This window comes from Hyperolius riggenbachi, chromosome 12 (assembly GCF_040937935.1).
Source record: "Hyperolius riggenbachi isolate aHypRig1 chromosome 12, aHypRig1.pri, whole genome shotgun sequence".
Taxonomy (NCBI): domain Eukaryota; kingdom Metazoa; phylum Chordata; class Amphibia; order Anura; family Hyperoliidae; genus Hyperolius; species Hyperolius riggenbachi.
Window position 1 is genome coordinate 150,099,392 of NC_090657.1, and position 19,658 is coordinate 150,119,049.

Here is a 19,658-nt window from a genome sequence, read left to right on the forward strand (position 1 = left end):
GTAATACTGTGAGCTTCAGCAAAGCATCTTTGAAGTTCCCATTGGTCCACAGTTTAGACCAAAGGGCATTATCCCTAAGGAGTAGTTTTATTAGTCTATTAAATTAACTAATGAAAATCCTCCTCAGGGACGATTCTTATTGGTCCAGAATGTGGACCTATGGGGAGCCCCAGTCGGAGCTTCTAGGATGTTTGTTCGGGGTTTACAGTATTACAGAGTGACAAGTGCCAATAAGTAGCGAGCGGGAGTGGATCTTTGGCAGCACTGCAGTGGAGAAGTAGCGATAGCCCCGGGGGACTGACGGAGTGGCGGGTGGCGACCATCAGCAGCTGTAGTCTTATAGTTTTCAATCAAGATTTAAAAGTAGAAGAGAGAACTTGAACAAGTGTTTCAGGTATTATATGCACTGACTGTTTTTTTCCTTTCCTATGTAGATAAAATTCAGAATATGTAGTACTATTCTGTGGATGACATGCCGAGTTTGATAATGCTCTTTCTAATGCTCTTTTTAAATGGAGTGCCTTTAAATTCGTTTTCAAGTTTACGCCTGTGGCACATAATGTAGATTTAACATATGGTGCTCTATTTATGCCATCCTGCTCTCAATGCTGCGTATAAGGTACTGTATTTTTTGTAAATTCAATAACCATGATATGTTTAAAAAAAAAATTGGAAGGGAGAAGAAAGAAGTGAAATAAGATGAGGCAGATGAAAAAAACAGAAAAATACAGGATCCCCCCCCTCCCCCCCATTTAGTTTGTGTACTTTTTTCACTAAATAGGTATAGAGTCAAACAGTGGCGGACACAGGCAGCAGTGGGCCCCTGTGCAAAATATCAATTGTGGGCCCCCTGACCTGCGCGCCGCGTCCAAAAATGGGTGCAGCTATAACCTGCGTCGCGCGAAGCGCGCCGCGGCAAAAAATGGGCGTGGATAGAACCTGCGGCGCGTAGCGCCGCGGCAAAAAATGGGCGTGGCAATGACCGGATAAGGGCGGAGCTAACTGTAATTTAAAGTGATCCCGGGGTGAGAGTGATATGGAGGCTGCCATATTTATTTCCTTTTAAACAATACTAGTTGCCTGGCGGCCCTGCTGATCTATTTGGCTGCAGTAATAAACTGAATTACACCAGCAACAAGCATGCAGCTTAATCTTCTCAGTTCTGACAATATTGTCAGAAACCCCTGACCTGCTGCATGCTTGTTCAGGGTCTATGGTTGAAAGAATAAGAGGCAGAGGACCAGAACGGCAACCAGGCAACTGGTATTGCTTAAAAGGAGAGAAATATGGCAGCCTCAATATTATTCTCACCTCAGGTTCCCTTGAAAAGTGCAACGCAAAGACAGTGGGCCCAAGTTTTGGTGACCCTTTCCCCAGAAAATTCACATAATTGTGCAGGTTTTCTCAAGAAAATACACATAATGTGAGCAGATTTGCCCAGAAAATACATTCAATCATGTCGGCAGATATGCCCAGAAAATACATTCAATCATGTCGGCAGATATGCCCAGAAAATACGTGCAATGATGTCGGCAGATATGCCCAGAAAATACGTGCAATGATGTCGGCAGATATGCCCAGAAAATACGTGCAATGATGTCGGCAGATATGCCCAGAAAATACGTGCAATGATGTCGGCAGATATGCCCAGAAAATACGTGCAATCATGTCGGCAGATATGCCCAGAAAATACGTGCAATCATGTCGGCAGATATGCCCAGAAAATACGTGCAATCATGTCGGCAGATATGCCCAGAAAATACGTGCAATCATGTCGGCAGATATGCCCAGAAAATACCTGCAATCATGTCGGCAGATATGCCCAGAAAATACCTGCAATCATGTCGGCAGATATGCCCAGAAAATACCTGCAATCATGTCGGCAGATATGCCCAGAAAATACGTGCAATCATGTCGGCAGATTTGCCCAGAAAACACATGCAATCATGTAGCAAATTTGCCCAGAACATACATGCAATCATGTGGCAGACCTGCCCAGAACATACACGCAATCATGTGGCAGACCTGCCCAGAACATACACGCAATCATGTGGCAGACCTGCCCAGAACATACACCTGCTAAAATAAATAATAAAAAAAAACCATTTACTCACCTGCAGCAGCAGACCTCCTGTCCCAGCCTCCATCCGGCGCGCAGCTCCCATGGGTGGTTGGGTGGATAGGTAGCCTGGTGGGTAGGTAGGCAGCCGGGTGGGTAGGTAGGTAGCCCTTAGCCGGGTGGGTAAGTAGCCTGGTGGGTGGCTGGGTAGCCTGGTGGGTGGCTGGGTAGGCGGGTGGGTAGGTAGCCTGGTGGGTGGGTAGGTGGGTGGTTAGGTAGCTGGGTGGGTGGGTAGGTAGCCTGGTGGGTTGGTAGGTAGCCGGGTGGGTAGGTAGGTAGGTAGCCTGGTGGGTAGGTAGGTAGCCGGGTGGGTGTGTAGGTAGCCGGGTGGGTGGTTAGGTAGCCGGGTGGGTAGGTAGCCGGGTGGGTAGGTAGGTATCCGGGTGGGTAGGTAGCCGGGTGGGTGGGTAGGTAGCCGGGTGGGTGGGTAGCCAGGTAGATAGCCGGCAGGGTGGTTAGGTAGCCGGGTGGGTAGGTAGCCAGGTAGATAGCCGGCAGGGTGGTTAGGTAGCCGGGTGGGTAGCTAGGTAGCCGGGTGGGTGGGTAGGTAGCCTGGTTAGGTAGCCGGGTAGGTAGCCGGGTGGATGGTTAGGTAGCGGGGTAGGTAGCCGGGTGGGTAGGTAGCCGGGTGGGTGGGTAGGTAGCCGGGTGGGTAGGTAGGTATCCGGGTGGGTAGGTAGCCGGGTGGGTGGGTAGGTAGCCGGGTGGGTAGGTAGCCAGCAGGGTGGTTAGGTAGCCGGGTGGGTGGGTAGGTAGCCAGGTAGATAGCCGGCAGGGTGGTTAGGTAGCCGGGTGGGTAGCTAGGTAGCCGGGTGGGTAGGTAGCCAGGTAGATAGCCGGCAGGGTGGTTAGGTAGCCGGGTGGGTAGCTAGGTAGCCGGGTGGGTAGGTAGCCAGGTAGGTAGCCGGCAGGGTGGTTAGGTAGCCGGGTGGGTAGGTAGCCGGGTGGGTAGGTAGCCAGGTAGATAGCCGGCAGGGTGGTTAGGTAGCCGGGTGGGTAGCTAGGTAGCCGGGTGGGTAGGTAGCCAGGTAGATAGCCGGCAGGGTGGTTAGGTAGCCGGGTGGGTAGCTAGGTAGCCGGGTGGGTAGGTAGCCAGGTAGGTAGCCGGCAGGGTGGTTAGGTAGCCGGGTGGGTAGCTAGGTAGCCGGGTGGGTAGGTAGCCAGGTAGATAGCCGGCAGGGTGGTTAGGTAGCCGGGTGGGTAGGTAGCCAGGTAGATAGCCGGCAGGGTGGTTAGGTAGCCGGGTGGGTAGCTAGGTAGCCGGGTGGTTAGGTAGCCGGGTGGGTAGGTAGCCAGGTAGATAGCCGGCAGGGTGGTTAGGTAGCCGGGTGGGTAGCTAGGTAGCCGGGTGGGTGGGTAGGTAGCCTGGTTAGGTAGCCGGGTAGGTAGCCGGGTGGATGGTTAGGTAGCGGGGTAGGTAGCCGGGTGGGTAGGTAGCCGGGTGGGTGGGTAGGTAGCCGGGTGGGTAGGTAGGTATCCGGGTGGGTAGGTAGCCGGGTGGGTGGGTAGGTAGCCGGGTGGGTAGGTAGCCAGCAGGGTGGTTAGGTAGCCGGGTGGGTGGGTAGGTAGCCAGGTAGATAGCCGGCAGGGTGGTTAGGTAGCCGGGTGGGTAGCTAGGTAGCCGGGTGGGTAGGTAGCCAGGTAGATAGCCGGCAGGGTGGTTAGGTAGCCGGGTGGGTAGCTAGGTAGCCGGGTGGGTAGGTAGCCAGGTAGGTAGCCGGCAGGGTGGTTAGGTAGCCGGGTGGGTAGCTAGGTAGCCGGGTGGGTAGGTAGCCGGGTGGGTAGGTAGCCAGGTAGATAGCCGGCTGGGTGGTTAGGTAGCCGGGTGGGTAGCTAGGTAGCCGGGTGGGTAGGTAGCCGGCAGGGTGGTTAGGTAGCCGGGTGGGTAGCTAGGTAGCCGGGTGGGTAGGTAGCCAGGTAGGTAGCCGGCAGGGTGGTTAGGTAGCCGGGTGGGTAGCTAGGTAGCCGGGTGGGTAGGTAGCCAGGTAGATAGCCGGCAGGGTGGTTAGGTAGCCGGGTGGGTAGGTAGCAAGTAGATAGCCGGCAGGGTGGTTAGGTAGCCGGGTGGGTAGCTAGGTAGCCGGGTGGTTAGGTAGCCGGGTGGGTAGGTAGCCAGGTAGATAGCCGGCAGGGTGGTTAGGTAGCCGGGTGGGTAGCTAGGTAGCCGGGTGGGTGGGTAGGTAGCCTGGTTAGGTAGCCGGGTAGGTAGCCGGGTGGATGGTTAGGTAGCGGGGTAGGTAGCCGGGTGGGTGGGTAAGGTAGCCGGGTGGGTAGCTATCCGGGTGGGGGGCCCGACTCCTATCCTCCCTCACTCACCTCGGGGCCCCCCTCCCGGTATGCGCTGCAGCCGGCGGGAGAGCAGAAAATACAGGAAGTCTCCGGCCGGGGCTGCAGCAGACGCTAGAGGCAGCTGCTGCTTAGTTTCCGATATGTCTCCAAAGTTGGAGACCAAGCGGCAGCTGCCGCCCCGGCCGGAGACTTCTTGTATTTTCCGCTCTCCCGCCGCATGAGGGGGGGGGGGGGCGAGGTGAGGGGGGAGGACAGGAGTTGGGCCCCCCAGGTTAAAAAAAAAAAACATAAAAAAAAAAAAAAAAAACCCTGCAATACTTAATGGGCCCCTGAAGCAGCAGAACTTCAGGGGCCCTTGTGCGGCGGCACGGCCTGCACGGCCGTATGTCCGCCACTGCCTCCCTCACTCACCTCGGGGCCCCCCTCCCGGTATGCGCTGCAGCCGGCGGGAGAGCAGAAAATACAGGAAGTCTCCGGCCGGGGCTGCAGCAGACGCTAGAGGCAGCTGCTGCTTAGTTTCCGATATGTCTCCAAAGTTGGAGACCAAGCGGCAGCTGCCGCCCCGGCCGGAGACTTCTTGTATTTTCCGCTCTCCCGCCGCATGAGGGGGGGGGGGGGCGAGGTGAGGGGGGAGGACAGGAGTTGGGCCCCCCAGGTTAAAAAAAAAAACATAAAAAAAAAAAAAAAAAACCCTGCAATACTTAATGGGCCCCTGAAGCAGCAGAACTTCAGGGGCCCTTGTGCGGCGGCACGGCCTGCACGGCCGTATGTCCGCCACTGGAGTCAAAAGTGACGCTCTGTACCTATTTACCAGGAAGGGGCTGGACATCTGGGGTCCCATTATTAAAGGGGGTCCCAGATTCCAAAATAAGTCCTATCCACCCCTACCAAAGGTGGGTAGAGTCTCTTGTCCATGATATAGACAAGGGCAAGGTGATAAATAGCTTGCATGCTGCCTGCAAGCTTCTTTTCTCTACGAATAGAATATGGCTCTATAACTGCAAAATAGTAGACCCTGCAATCTGTAGAATGAAGATTGAGGTTTTTAAGTATAGCACATACTTTCTGCTATTTGTTGACAAAGATTGTAGCCATTGCCTGGGTCATACACGACCATAGTTACAATTGGTAAACTTTTTACTTTGTTATGTAGGATATGCATCTATAGTGAGATTTTGTTTAAAATGGTGAAAATCTATTTTATTTTAGTGCAACTCAGGGTGCCCTTGTAATAAAGATTGTTTCCCTTTGCGGCTTTCCATTGCTGTAATGTGTTGCTCTGCCCTAAGAACACAGCGCTCCACTCATTTCTTTTCCAACATCCAAGTAGGAAGAGTCTGTATGCCCTTTCCAGGGTCCGGGTCTATATACATAGCATTCATGAAGAGTTCCAGCACCTGCGTTACAACTTCCACAACCTCAGATCAAAAGGATCTAATAATTTGGCCACCCACAGTGTCTAACTAAAAACATTTGGTGCCAGAGCTTTCTGTTGTGCTGCCCCTACCCTCTGGAACGCCTTGCTACACCCAATCAAGACAGCGCTATCCCTGGACACGTTTAAATCAAAACTGAAAAGTGTAAGGCTTGGAGTATAACTCTCTGAGTCAGCGTGTATGTCCCAGGCTATAGTTCTCGCTCTAGCTGTCTCTACCTGGCACACCACTAACTGACACCTACACTGTCCCTGCCTGGCACACCACTAGTTGGCCCTAATTAGGACTTAGACATGCAAAGCATACAAGCTGACATAGAGGACAGATATACCACCCGAAGTCACTAATGAGGCTAGTAAAACAGTTCAGAGGTATCACATAGGTCATTACCTTGATTCAGAGGAACTGAAGCAATCAGCGTCGAGAGTCAGTGGTAACAAGGATGACAGGCAAGTCCCCAGGTAACAGACAATCCAGGCAGCAGACAAGGGACTATCTGCACATTTAAATATCAATCATTCTCCAATAAGTGGCCAGCCACCTTCCGCACAACCAATCACACAGCAAGGCCCTGTCAGGTAGAAATCAGCTGACACCGCTCCAGTCAGCTGAGCAGGTCAGCTGACTATTGTTTACCCTTGCGGAGGGCATAATGCGAACGCGCCCTCCGAGTACATTTGAAATCGGCGCCGGTAGACTTGGGCGCAGGATACAGCGCTATATGGCTGATCCTGCTTCTGCACAAGTCCGGGCCGATTTAATTACTATTCCCCCTCAAGGCCGCCATGGATAGTGGGGGAATGAAATAATTCGGCTTCCAGCAATTGCTGGAGGCCGAATTATTGTGTTTTTAAGCAACTTCGGTTCCGTCTTCTGACGGAGCCGACGTTACTCACTGAGCGCCGCTATAGACTGATTCCCATTACAGTCTATGGCGGCGCTGGCTGCGCCCAAATCTAGCAGCGCTGAAAAGCACTGCTCCGCGCCCTCCGCCTATCAGCGTGTGCGGACTGTGAGTCACCGGCAGCGGGAAACAAGCGCAGAGAACCGGATGTGACAGATTCTGCCTGGTTTTCGCTGGCAGTTTCACTATTTACAGGTACATTCCTTATAAAAAGTCACCTGTTTAGTCAGCACATCACTACTCATCTGAGACAAGCCTATGTGATTTGGGTCCTACGGCAGAAAAGCTCTTTACACATGTTTTGTTGCTATTGTTGTGACATTACAGCTCAAAGTACTCCCAGAAGACACATGGAGAGACGTTCTCAGTCTCTGGGCATAGGGGACACGTTAAAGGGAACCAGAGAGGATGCAATATACATACCTGGGGCTTCCTCCAGCCCCATACGCACGGATCGCTCCCACGTCGCACTCCTCCGCTGCCTGCATCAGCCGCCACCGGGTCCCGTCATTGCCGCGAGTCGGCAAGTCGGCCGGCGGACGCGGCCAATTCTCCGCATCACAGGGTGCTCTCCCCATACAGATACGCATGTGGCTGTTAACTGCGCAGCCGCATGCGTACATGTATGGAGGGAGCCCCTGTGATGCGGACAATTGGCCGCGTCCGCCGGAAGTGACGGGTCCGGTACCGACGGATCCAGGAAGCTGAGGATGGCGGCGTGGGAGCGATTCAGGCTTATGGGGCTGGAAGAAGCCCCCGGTATGTATAAAATCTGTTTCTTTTTTCACCCCCCGTTCCTCTCTGGTTCCCTTTAACAAGGAACAAGCAGCCCAATCTCCGCGAGAAAAATAATATGACTGTCCTTATTCAGGATGCTGATTATTTTGCATTTCTGTATTGTCTTAGAGGTGACTTCACAGACTAGGTTACTTTTTGTCACAAAAGTTGTGTTTATCGTTTGCACTATACAGTGTAAGTCAACTTTAAATTGTATCACGTAACATCTTTTCCAGTAATCCTACCTTTATAACGTACTTTAAATAACCTTTTGTCTCAGAGTTTACATGACTTAACACCGCTTTGTCTAATCTCTGTCACTGCATCCTCCCTAAGTATGGTTGAATGCAAAAGAACAATAATAGCCATAGCAGCCAGAAACAGCCGTATTGGTAACCCAGGTAAGGGATCACTTGTGTGAACTCTTCAATCAATTCACCAAGTGAAGCCTATACAGGTCTGTCCTGACCATGGGCATTGCTAGGATCGTAAGCGATCCAGGGCGCTTTTGGGTACTCCAGCCAAAAAATGGGTGTGGCCATGCACCAGAATGTGGTTGTGGTCATAGGTGAAGCCTAATTTACATGAACTTAACAATGGTCTGAGTAGGTCTGCCCAGCAAAATGTTGGATGAAGCACACCTCTCCATTAATAATAAAAACAAAAATGCAGCATATCACATAAATAGGCAGTGTCACCTAACCATAATCAGGCAGAGTTACCTGGCGTTTGTGATGGCTGGTCTGGCTTTCTGCTGGGCAAGCTGGCCTGCTGCCAGTCCCCACATAGCATTCCCTGACCTTTTAGTGGACCCCCTCCCATGCTCCCACAGACCTCCCACTGAGACACCACAACTCCCAGCATGCCCCCATAGAAGAACCACAGCTCACTGTCATGCCATCATAATGGCATCACAGCACCCAATATGCCCAAACAGAGGCACCATAGCGCCCAGCATACTCCCCATTGCTATGATGCCATGCTGGGTGCTATGATGCCTCTATGGGGCACTCTGGGTGCTGTAATGCCATGCTGGCTGCTGTGGTGCCTCTGTGGGGGCATGCTGGGCACTGTATGGTACCATGCTGGGTGCCTCTACTCCGCATTGAGGACATCTGGGGCACCCTAGAATAGATCAGGGGCACATACCACTGATCTTTGGGGCTAGCAACGCCTTACTGCCCTAAGCTCAAAACCTACTGCTGTAATCAGGCGCTATCACGGAGCACAGAACTTTCTCACTCAGTGAGCTCTTCACCTTTCTCACGTTTATCCACACACACTCACACAGAACTTAGTAAGTTCCGCCCATATCGTGTCGTCATCCTTGCTTGGATTTCATTGGGCTTCGAATTCTCAGCACGCTATTGGTCAATGAAAGTTAGCTGGAGAGATAACGTGGTTGTTTGTATGTTGCTAAGCGACAGCCCCGGCTGCTAGCAACACTTGGTTCCGCACTTTACAATGGATGGCGGCGGCATGATGGGAGACGAGGCAGACGGAGAGCAGGCCCCCCGCAGCACCTTCACCACCTACATGGCTGAAGGGGAGCAACTCTACCAGAAGGGGGAGTTCCATAAGGCCAGTGAGAGCTTCACCAATGTAAGAACGTGTGCATTGCTACTGAGGGGAACTACAAGTCCCAGAATGAGCAAGCATGTTTGTAGCCATTAGGTCATGCCAGTTGTACTTTCACAAATCCTGGAGGCACTCATTCTAATAATTGCAGAGCAATGACGATATAGTATCTGTTTTGCATTCTTAATATCATACAATTGTCAATAGTGTACTGTGTGCAAAGGGGCCATCCATACTGTGCTGTGTAATGCTGTTATGCTTTGTTGGTGTTATTTACATTCAGTACTGTTTCTGAACTTAAAGTACCCCTGAAGCTTTTAGAAGTGTCCTTGTGCTTCTTGTTGTCCTCGGGCCCCCGACCCCTTATTTCCCATCTTCGGTCCTCATGATGTTCGATGGAATCCTCCTTTAGAGTAAGAACACTGGGAAGGCCCCCCCTAAGTGATGGCGCATAACTCAGTCTAAACCATGCAGACACAAACAAAAGCACGCGCTCGTTCATGAGCGCTTTCTTTTACTGTGAAGGGGCAGTTCAAAACTTGCATCTGCGCAGTTCAGAATAGCTCTGTGCCGCTCTGAGTAACTTCCAGGAGGTGCGAGAGCTATGAGGATGGGTTATGGGGATAGCCAAGGACAATGAGCAGTGCCAGGACACTTCTAAAAAATATAATCTACCCTACCATGGACTTCTTTTAAAGGGAGTCTGAAGTGAAAATGAAAAAAACAGTTACTTCCCTAAGGAGAGGGAAGGCTCTGGGTCCTTACCGTTACCTCTCCTTGTCCCGTCGTTCCTGCGCCGGCTTCCTCTCTTCCGCTGCGGGTGGGCTTCAGAAGTCTTCAGGAGTACTCAGGCTCTTGAAGACGGGCCGCTCCATACTGCCCAAGCGTGCTCGCATTCGTGCTTGTGCCGTCTTTGGTAGCACTCAGTAGAGATGTAGCGAACGGTTCGCCTGTGAACGGTTCCAGGCGAACTTTGGTGGTTCACGTTCGCCTGGACCAAGCGAACTTTTGCGGAAGTTCGATTCGCCCCATAATGCACTATGAGGGTCAACTTTGACCCTCTGCATCACAGTCAGCAGGCACATTGTAGCCATTCAGGCTACACTAAGCCCTGGAGCCCCCCCCCCCCCCTTATATAAGGCAGGCTCGCCGGCCATTAGCCTCACTCGTGTGCCTGCTAGAGACAGACTAGGGACAGCTGCTGCAGACTTGTTCTTCTAGGGACAGATTAGTTAGGTTCTTGGCTGCTTAGCTTGCTCCTGGCTGATTATTATTGCTTTTATAGCACCCCTCAACAGCTCCTTTCAGAGCTCATCCTGTACTTTTTTTTTTTTCTGTGTGTCAAACTGACACTTTTGTTGCATGCACAGCCTTGCTAATTCATAGTGTGTGTGCCACTGCCAGCAGCTCAGCACATTCAGTGACTACCTGTGTGTGTGACTCCCTGTGTGTGTGACTACCCAGTACTGCATATACCCAGTACCTGTTGTGTTTACTTAACCCACCTCATCACTGCATATACCCAGCTTTGTGTTGAGTGAACCCAGCTCACTGCATCTAACTACCTGTTGTGTTGAGTGAACCCACCTCACTGCATCTAAGTACTTTTACTGTTCAGTGAACCCACCTCACTGCATCTAACTACCTGTTGTGTTGAGTGAACACACCTCACTGCATCTAAGTACCTTTACTGTTCAGTGAACCCACCTCACTGCATCTAACTACCTTTACTGTTCAACAAAACAATGTGATGTCCGCAACACTTGATACTCCTCTCCTCTCCTTCCAAAGCGGGGTGACGTCCGCGGAGCTTGCGGGACTGTCTTGAAGGGACTCCCTTTATTTTCAGCTGCGCTGTCCTTGCCTCCCTGGTCTTCCTGGGCTAAGTATATTTCTCCTTCATTCATTGCACTCCTCTTCTCACTGTGCACTTCAGGTATAGGCTGCTCCTAGGCTACTGTGTATATAGCAGTCCTTTGTTTATATTTTGCACTTTAATTGTGTCACTATTCATATGCTACCTGATATATGTGTGTATTTATACATATTCATTTGATGTCATGTGTTCACTTGTACGCTTTGCACTTTACTGAACCCGGGTTCTACCTTGAGTGTGCTCTATTTAGATGCACACTGAGGCATTTATTTGAGCTTATATTGCCATTTTCTGTGATTCATATAGTGGTGTTATACCTCTGTCTTTCTTATTACCTATATGGACATGATTGTTTGCAGCTGTTACCATATGCGACCACATGGTCGGTTTTAATTGTTTTTATTAATGTTTTTTGACACTCCAATATTTCATAGATGTTATATATATATATAAATAAATATTTTTGAATAAATTATATTATACCTCAATTAAGTGGTGCTAGTTATATGGGCTTTCTTTTTCTGAATAGTTTCATCTACCTTTACTGTTCAGAGAACCCAACTCACTGCATCTAAGTACCTTTACTGTTCAGTGAACCCACCTCACTGCATCTCACTACCTGTTGTGTTGAGTGAACCCACCTCACTGCATCTAAGTACCTTTACTGTTCAGTGAACCCACCTCACTGCATCTAACTACCTTTACTGTTCAGAGAACCCAACTCACTACATCTAAGTACCTTTACTGTTCAGTGAACCCACCTCACTGCATCTAACTACCTGTTGTGTTGAGTGAACCCACCTCACTGCATCTAAGTACCTTTACTGTTCAGTGAACCCACCTCACTGCATCTCACTACCTGTTGTGTTGAGTGAACCCACCTCACTGCATCTAAGTACCTTTACTGTTCAGTGAACCCACCTCACTGCATCTAACTACCTGTTGTGTTGAGTGAACCCACCTCACTGCATCTAAGTACCTTTACTGTTCAGTGAACCCACCTCACTGCATCTAACTACCTGTTGTGTTGAGTGAACCCACCTCATTGCATCTAAGTACCTTTACTGGTCAGTGAACCCACCTCACTGCATCTAACTACCTGTTGTGTTGAGTGAACCCACCTCACTGCATCTAAGTACCTTTACTGTTCAGTGAACCCAGCTCACTGCATCTAACTACCTTTACTGTTCAGTGAACCCACCTCACTGCATATAACTACCTGTTGTGTTGAGTGAACCCAGCTCACTGCATATACCTAGCATCCCCCCGAGATGGACAAAATGGACAAACCAGGTAGAGGAAGAGGTAGAGGCAGACCCAGAGGAATGCCACCAGGCCCCGGCAGGTCTGTGCGAGGTGGTGTTGCTGTGATTTCATGCAGACCTGTCCCAAAATACAGTGCTCAGAAGAAGGCACGTGCCATCACTTCCCAAAACTGTGAGGACGTGGTTGAGTATTTAACACAGAAGACCTCATCTCCTGCAGCCAGTGCCACCAGCGCTAGTACAAGCACCACATCCGCTGCATTTGACACTTCGCAGGAGTTATTTGGTGGTGGTGAAATCACTGATTCACAGCCACTACTGCAACAACAAGAAGAAGGCGCAGGTACACCACCTCATACGTCTGAGTTAGGTGGCGATAGTATGGACGTAACGTGTGAGGAGGGGGATGATGAACCACCTGAAGTTGGTGCAGTTGAGGAGGTGTCTGAGGAAAGCGAAGCTGGGCAGGAGGATTATGATGACGATTATACGGATGCCACGTATGTTCCCGGTAGAGGAGATGACCAGGGGGACAGTTCAGAGGGGGAGTCAGAGAGGAGTAGGAGGAGACGACTCCATGATAGAAGCAAAGGGAGCTCGTCCTCAGAAACAGCTGGGGGCAGTGTTCGGCGCCATGTATCGCCAGCTATGGACAGCCAGCCAACATGCCCTTCAACGTCAGCTGCTGATGCCACCGTAGTGCCATCACCCCAGGGGACTCAGCGGTTTGGACATTGTGTGTCTCAGATCGGAGCAAAGCCATCTGTTGTCTCTGCCAGCAAAAATTGAGCCGTGGAAAGGCCAACTCTCACGTAGGGACAAGTGCCTTACGAAGGCACCTGGAGAGAAGGCACAAACAGCTATGGCAAGAACACCTGAGGAAAAGCAGGACCCAAAAGACAAGCCACCCTCCTTCTCCTCTTCCTCCTTCTGGTGCATCGTCTTCATCCGCTTTCTCCCTTGCACCTTCACAGCCACCCTCCTCCACACCGCCTCTTCCCTTGAGCGGTTCCTTCTCCTCTGCCCACAGCAGTACCCAGCTGTCCGTGAAGGACGTATTTGAGCGTAAGAAGCAAATGTCTGCCAGTCACCCTCTTGCCCGGCGTCTGACAGCTGGCGTGGCGGAACTATTAGCTCACCAGCTATTACCATACAAGCTGGTGGAGTCGGAGGCTTTCCGTAAGTTTGTGGCCATTGGTACACCGCAGTGGAAGATACCAGGCCGCAATTATTTTTCCCAAAAGGCCATACCCAAACTGTACCATGCAGTTGAGAGGCAAGTGATGTCATCTATTGCGAAGAGCGTTGGGTCAAGGGTCCACCTGACCACGGATGCCTGGTCTGCCAAGCACGGGCAGGACCGCTACATTACGTACACAGCCCATTGGGTCAACCTGGTGACCGATGGCAAGCAGGGAGTACGTGGCTGCACAGCGGACCGACTTGTCACACCTCCATGGCTTGCAGGCAGGCCTCCAGCCACCTCCTCTCCGCCTGCTACCACCTCTTCGCTGTCGTCATCCTCCTCCTCCTCCTCCTTGGCTGGCGCCGCGATCTCCTCTCCAGCTACACAGCCCCCGCACCCCAGGGCCTATGCTGCATGCCAGGTACGACGGTGTCACGCAGTGTTAGACGTCTTGCCTGAATGCGGAGAGTCACACTGGAGTAGCTCTCCTGGCTGCTCTTAACAAACAGGTGGAGCAATGGCTGACCCCGCACAAGCTTGAGATCGGCAACATGGTGTGTGACAACGGCAGCAATCTCATTTCTGCGTTGAATTTGGGAAAGCTGACACACGTACCCTGCATGGCACATGTGCTGAATCTGGTCGTGCAAAGATTTTTGTCCAAGTACCCAGGCTTAGAGGACGTCCTGAAGCAGGCCAGGAAGTTGTGTGGGCATTTCAGGCACTCTTACACGGCCATGGCACGCTTTGCGGACATTCAGCGTAGAAACAACTTGCCGGTGAGACGCCTCATTTGCGATAGCCCGACTCGCTGGAATTCCACCCTGCTGATGTTCTCTCGCCTGCTAGACCAGGAGAAAGCCGTCACCCAGTACCTGTATCATTACAGTACAAGGACACAATCTGGGAGGATGGGGATGTTGTGGCCCAACAACTGGACACTGATGCGAAATGCATGTAGGGTCATGGAGCCCTTTGAGGAGGTGACCAAACTGGTGAGTCGCGCTGAGGGCACCATCAGCGACTTGATCCCCTACGCCTACTTCCTGGAGCGTGCCGTGCGTAGAATGGTGGATACAGCTGTGGAGGAGCGTGAACAAGAACAGTTACGGCAGCAGGAGTCGTGGAAGCGATTTACATCCGAACCCGATGTTTCCACAACACCTGCGGCAGCACAGAGGGGGGAGGAGGAGGAGGAAGAAGAGGAGTCGTGTGGGGAAGGAGAGGAGTCAGACTCTGATGATGGTGATGAGGAAGGTGTGTCTGTGGAGGAGTAAGAGGCGGCGGAAGAAGAACAACCGCGGCAGCCGTCACAGGGGGCTTCTGCTGCTCCACGTTCCCGTGGTATTGTTCGTGGCTGGGGGGAGGAAGAGAAGTTGCGTCCCGTCACTGAGGAAGAGCAAGAGGAGATGGAGAGTACGTCTGCATCCAGCTTCGTGCAGATGGCCTCTTTCATGTTGTCCAGCCTGTTGAGGGACCCCCGTATCAAAAAACTCAAGGCGAATGACCTGTACTGGGTGGCCACGCTACTAGACCCTCGGTACAGGCACAAAGTGGCGGACCTGTTACCAACTCAACAGAAGGCGGAAAGGATGCAGCACTTGCAGAACAAGCTGTCGATGATGCTTTACAATGCGTTTAAGGGTGATGTGGCTGCACAACGCAATCAAGGTACCACTGGCAGTAACCCTCCTCCTCCCAAGTCCACGCAGGCAAGGACAGGACGCTCCAGCGATCTCAGGGTGATGTCGGACATGCGGACATTCTTTAGTCCAACTCCTCACCATAGTCCTTTCCGGATCCACCCTCCACCAACGCCTGGACCGGCAGGTAGCCGACTACCTGGCCTTGATGAGTGTGGATGTAGACACTGCGAAAAGCGACGATGAACCCTTGGACTACTGGTTGCGCAGGCTTGACCTGTGGCCAGAGCTGTCCCAATTTGCCATACAACTTCTCTCTTGCCCTGTCGCAAGCGTACTGTCAGAAAGGACCTTCAGTGCAGCTGGAGGCATAGTCACTGAGAAGAGAAGTTGCCTAAGTCACGACAGTGTTCAGTACCTGACCTTTATGAAAATGAATGAGGAATGGATCACGGAGGGCTACTGCATGACCGAAGACTAAGTCAGTCCCCACACACAGCATCTCTGCCTGCAGGCAGCTTGCCTTCTCCGCCACCACCAACAGGGTCCAGGACTCTAGGCGAATTCCTGAATTTTTAAGGCCGCTGCTAGCATCGGCCACTACACTAATTTCTCTGGTGCGTGTACATGCCTGCCTAATTTTTCTGGCTGCACTGCGGGTGGCTGCAACAAAAAAACAAAAGGCATGTACATGTGCCCATCCCCCTTCGTGATCATTACCTTGCCGCGGTGAAGGGGCTTGCGTATCACAATGAAGCAATGACCGCCAGCTATTTGAGTGTCTCGGGTGGGGGTAGGACACAAAAGATAATAAGGTAGTTGCTTCATTGTGGTCAGACCAAATTTGATCAGCTGGACAATCACTGTTGTTCTATCATTGAGCTACCACAGCCCGGCCACCATATGGGCTTGAAAACCGACACGGCCTACACTCTCGCCACGGTGCGCACCAGTCCAGCACGGCCGTCACTACGGAAACAGCTGTTTGCGGTGCGTTACACAGTGAGTTTGGTGCGTCACTGTGAAGCAGAACTCTAATTACACTCCCTGATTGATGTGTACACATGCAAGATGTTTTAAAGCACTTTAGGCCTGCAATTTAGCATTCAATGTGATTTCTGCCCTTAAAACGCTGCTTTGCGTCACATCCAGATTTTTCCCCGGGACTTTGGGCATGTATCCCACTCCGCCATGCCCCCCTCCAGGTGTTAGACCCCTTGAAACATCTTTTCCATCACTTTTGTGGCCAGCATAATTTTTTCTATTTTTCAAAGTTCGCATCCCCATTGAAGTCTATTGCGGTTCGCGAACTTTTCCGCGAACCGAACCTTCCGCGGAGGTTCGCGAACAGAAAATCGGAGGTTCGCGACATCTCTAGCACTCAGGCTCCTGAAGACTTCCGAAGTTTTCCGCAGCGGATATTTAAATGGAGGAGCCTGCGGGGGAATGGGGGGATGAGAAGAGGAGTGGGAAGGCTCTGTAGGACCCAGAGCCTTCCTTCTCCTTAGGTATCTGTTTTTGTTTTTTTTAATTAAGGCCTCTGATTCATCTTAATACATTTTCTACCTGTTCAGGGGTACGTTAAGCAGACAGATTGCATGCCCTTGACATTAGGAGTACGTTCAAACGACGCATATTGCTGTGTGTGAACACACTGCCCAACTGCCCATACAGTCGTTTGTAGGATAAGTTCCCACTATGTGCATTGCGAAACACCCATGCTACAAGGCAGGCATAACGTAACACACTCTATGCACGCTAAAATAAAACCCACTAGATTGTGCACTTGGATAACAAAAGCAGAGTTGTGAACATGGGCAGTGCATTCACATGAAACAACGCACATATTGTGAATGCATATTAGCCAGGGAACACACTTGACTGTGCACTTTTCCCCGGGTTTCCGTCATTCCGCCTGCAATCGGGTTTTCCTGCAGCTCATATTCAGCGTTCGTTTCACAATTTTTCAGATACGGCGGAATACATTGACAGATCATGACTCGGTTCAGGGTGCCATATCCTCTGCCTAACCCTCACCAGGGCTGTGTGCTTGATCCTGTTCTCTTCTCTATAGGCATCTTCACTTTCAGTACCATTTGAACACTAATGAGATGAGATCAAGATCTTTCTGGGTTGGCTACTGATCTGTCTCCTTTTGTCATAACTCTTGTTCAAAACTGAATGTCAGTCATCTGTATGTCGGTGTCTGAGAGGGATGTAAAACGTAATCTGGAGATTATCTTAAAGGAAACATGAGCAAATGAAAATCAGATTTACTTACCTGGGGCTTCCTCCAAGCCCAGGAAGTCTATGTGTCCTTCACCGTAGCAGAACACTCCCAGCTATGGGATCACAACATTTCTTGGCTTGAAGACGGGCGTCATTCCTGAAACAGCTCTAGGCCAGTGTCTATCGTATTGCTGGAATATTCCCTGGATTGGTCTCACTTTTAATTCATGAATTCTGAAGAAATGTTTCAATAAAGCAAATTTGTATTTTCAGAAAATCCTTGGAGTGTGCTGGTCCGTGTGGATTGCCACATGGTCCATCTAAACTTACTTCTTCAAAATTGCCTACCTACCTTTCTCTCTACCGTAACAATTCATTAATGAAAAATGTAATTCCATCACTGCCAAATGTTGCTGCTTGTTCTACCTACTGTGTTCTCCAATCCACAAGGTATAAACAGACAAACTTTGGAAGGCCAAAACAGAGACATATTAAGGCTAAATGGCTCTCTAGGCAAGGTAGTAGCTTCCCCGTTAGACTTTTTGGTAAGCTGAGATGGGAGAGGGATCAGAGAAGGGGGTAGCAGACTTTGATACTTTACTACCCCCTGGGCATCTACCTAGAACGCCTTGTGCATGATCCTGCTATGGGGCAAAATTATCATTCATGATTGTTTCGTCTATCAGTTTGATGCCTACACAGACATACCTCATCTTCTGTGACAAGACAACAAGCAACTGGACACAGCAAATTTTCATCTTATTGTTTTTTTTCCCCAGGTAAAATCCTTTTGTTTTTCCTCTCCCTTCCCTCTCCATAGGGCAGTACATGCTGCTTGGCCAAACCAAAATGAGCATGATCTGTCACTAATTGGCAACAGGCAGTCTGTTGGAACAACCACAAGCCATTGTTTCAGCTGGTAAAAAAATGTGTCTATATACTGTAGGTTTCGTATTGTAAGTATGTAATTGTTTGGTTCTCTTCCTCATCTGTTATGTTTTTGTGACCATTTCTCTGGCATTTATAATCTATAACCCTTGATAATTTGTTGTGTGATGCTGCATAATATGCTGGCTTTATAAATGAAAGGTAATGATGATAAAGAACATTGTAAAATGTTGTTAGGTAGCATTGTATAATTGTGTGCACATTCTAAGTTGAAGTCTAACATTAATTATTTTTCTGTTTTCTAAGGCCCTGGAGCTACAGCCCACTGAGAAGCACTGTCTGGTAGCACGTTCCAAATGCTTCTTAAAACTCGGGGATCCAGAAGCAGCTCTTAGGGACGCAGAAGCCTCTCTGCAAGAAGACAGTGACTTTTTCAGGGTAATAGAGCAAACTAGATTCCATGTAGGGGCAGAGTAATAGCCATTGCAACTATCAGGGGCCCATGAACAGGTGGGCCCCTATTTCACCATAACCTGCCATTCTTTTTGTCCTCATTTCTCAGTGACCTCTAGGTGTTTTTGTTTTCTGAAATTAAGCATTATAGTTATAGGTTGGAGCGCTGGATGTGGGCAGTAAAGGGACTGGTTAATAGGGATGGTCAATGAGATGCAAATAATTTCGAGTTGATGCAGGATCAGTGTTCTCCCCAGAAATTTTTCCAGCCGGGTGGCATGAAAAAGTAGCTGGGTGGGGCACAAATCTGCTTACAGCATAGGTGAAGGATGAGTCGGCAAGCAGATGACAGCTGGGTGCTCACCAAAGTTAACCAGGTGGAGCACCCGGCAAAAAGAGCCTGTGGAGAACACTTAGGATTATGCAAATTGTGTGTGCAAATTTATGCAACTTGAAAATGGACCAAATACATTTCACCTCAGCAGGATTTGATTGGTTCATGTTCAAGCTACAAAATTTGCATAATGCAGCCTCAACTCAAACTTATTTGCATCTCATTGACCATCCCTACTGGTAAAATCAGTGGGTACACAGCCTACGTGGAAGATGTGCTAACTACTGTAGTGTTTCTCTTGATCACTACTGATTAATATAGATGTTCTTCCATGCAAGAAGGGAAAAGACCAGTTAGAGATGTATTTGTATTGCTGATAGTACATTTGGTAGATAGGCTCAATGTCCAACATACGGTACATTCCCTGCAGGTTCTATATTTGTGAACATGTGCTTGGGAAGGGTGGGGGCGGAGCTATCATATCCACTACCATGTGCTTTATGCCCTGTATGTTGTATTTGAATATAAAAATGGCATGGTGTAACTTGGATACGTTTATATTTTGCCATGGCCCCTTTTATCCATGAGGGAGGATGTCCTTGATTATGTGTTAGGTCTAGGGTCACTTACAGAGCTTTCTCTGGAGCTCGATGATTTGTAGTTACACTTCTATTTCTATGT

General features: G+C 50.1%; 1 protein-coding gene across 1 annotated transcript in view; it reads left to right on the plus strand.

Annotated features, from left to right (window-relative positions):
* The first annotated feature begins 8,927 nt into the window (after window positions 1-8,927).
* Window positions 8,928-19,658, plus strand: part of ODAD4 (outer dynein arm docking complex subunit 4) — a 42,111-nt gene continuing 31,380 nt past the window's right edge. The window contains exons 1-2 of the mRNA XM_068262004.1: window positions 8,928-9,127; window positions 18,497-18,628. Coding sequence (XP_068118105.1) covers window positions 8,990-9,127; window positions 18,497-18,628 — 270 coding nt within the window. The 5' untranslated portion in view covers window positions 8,928-8,989. The remainder of the gene's footprint in view (window positions 9,128-18,496; window positions 18,629-19,658) is intronic.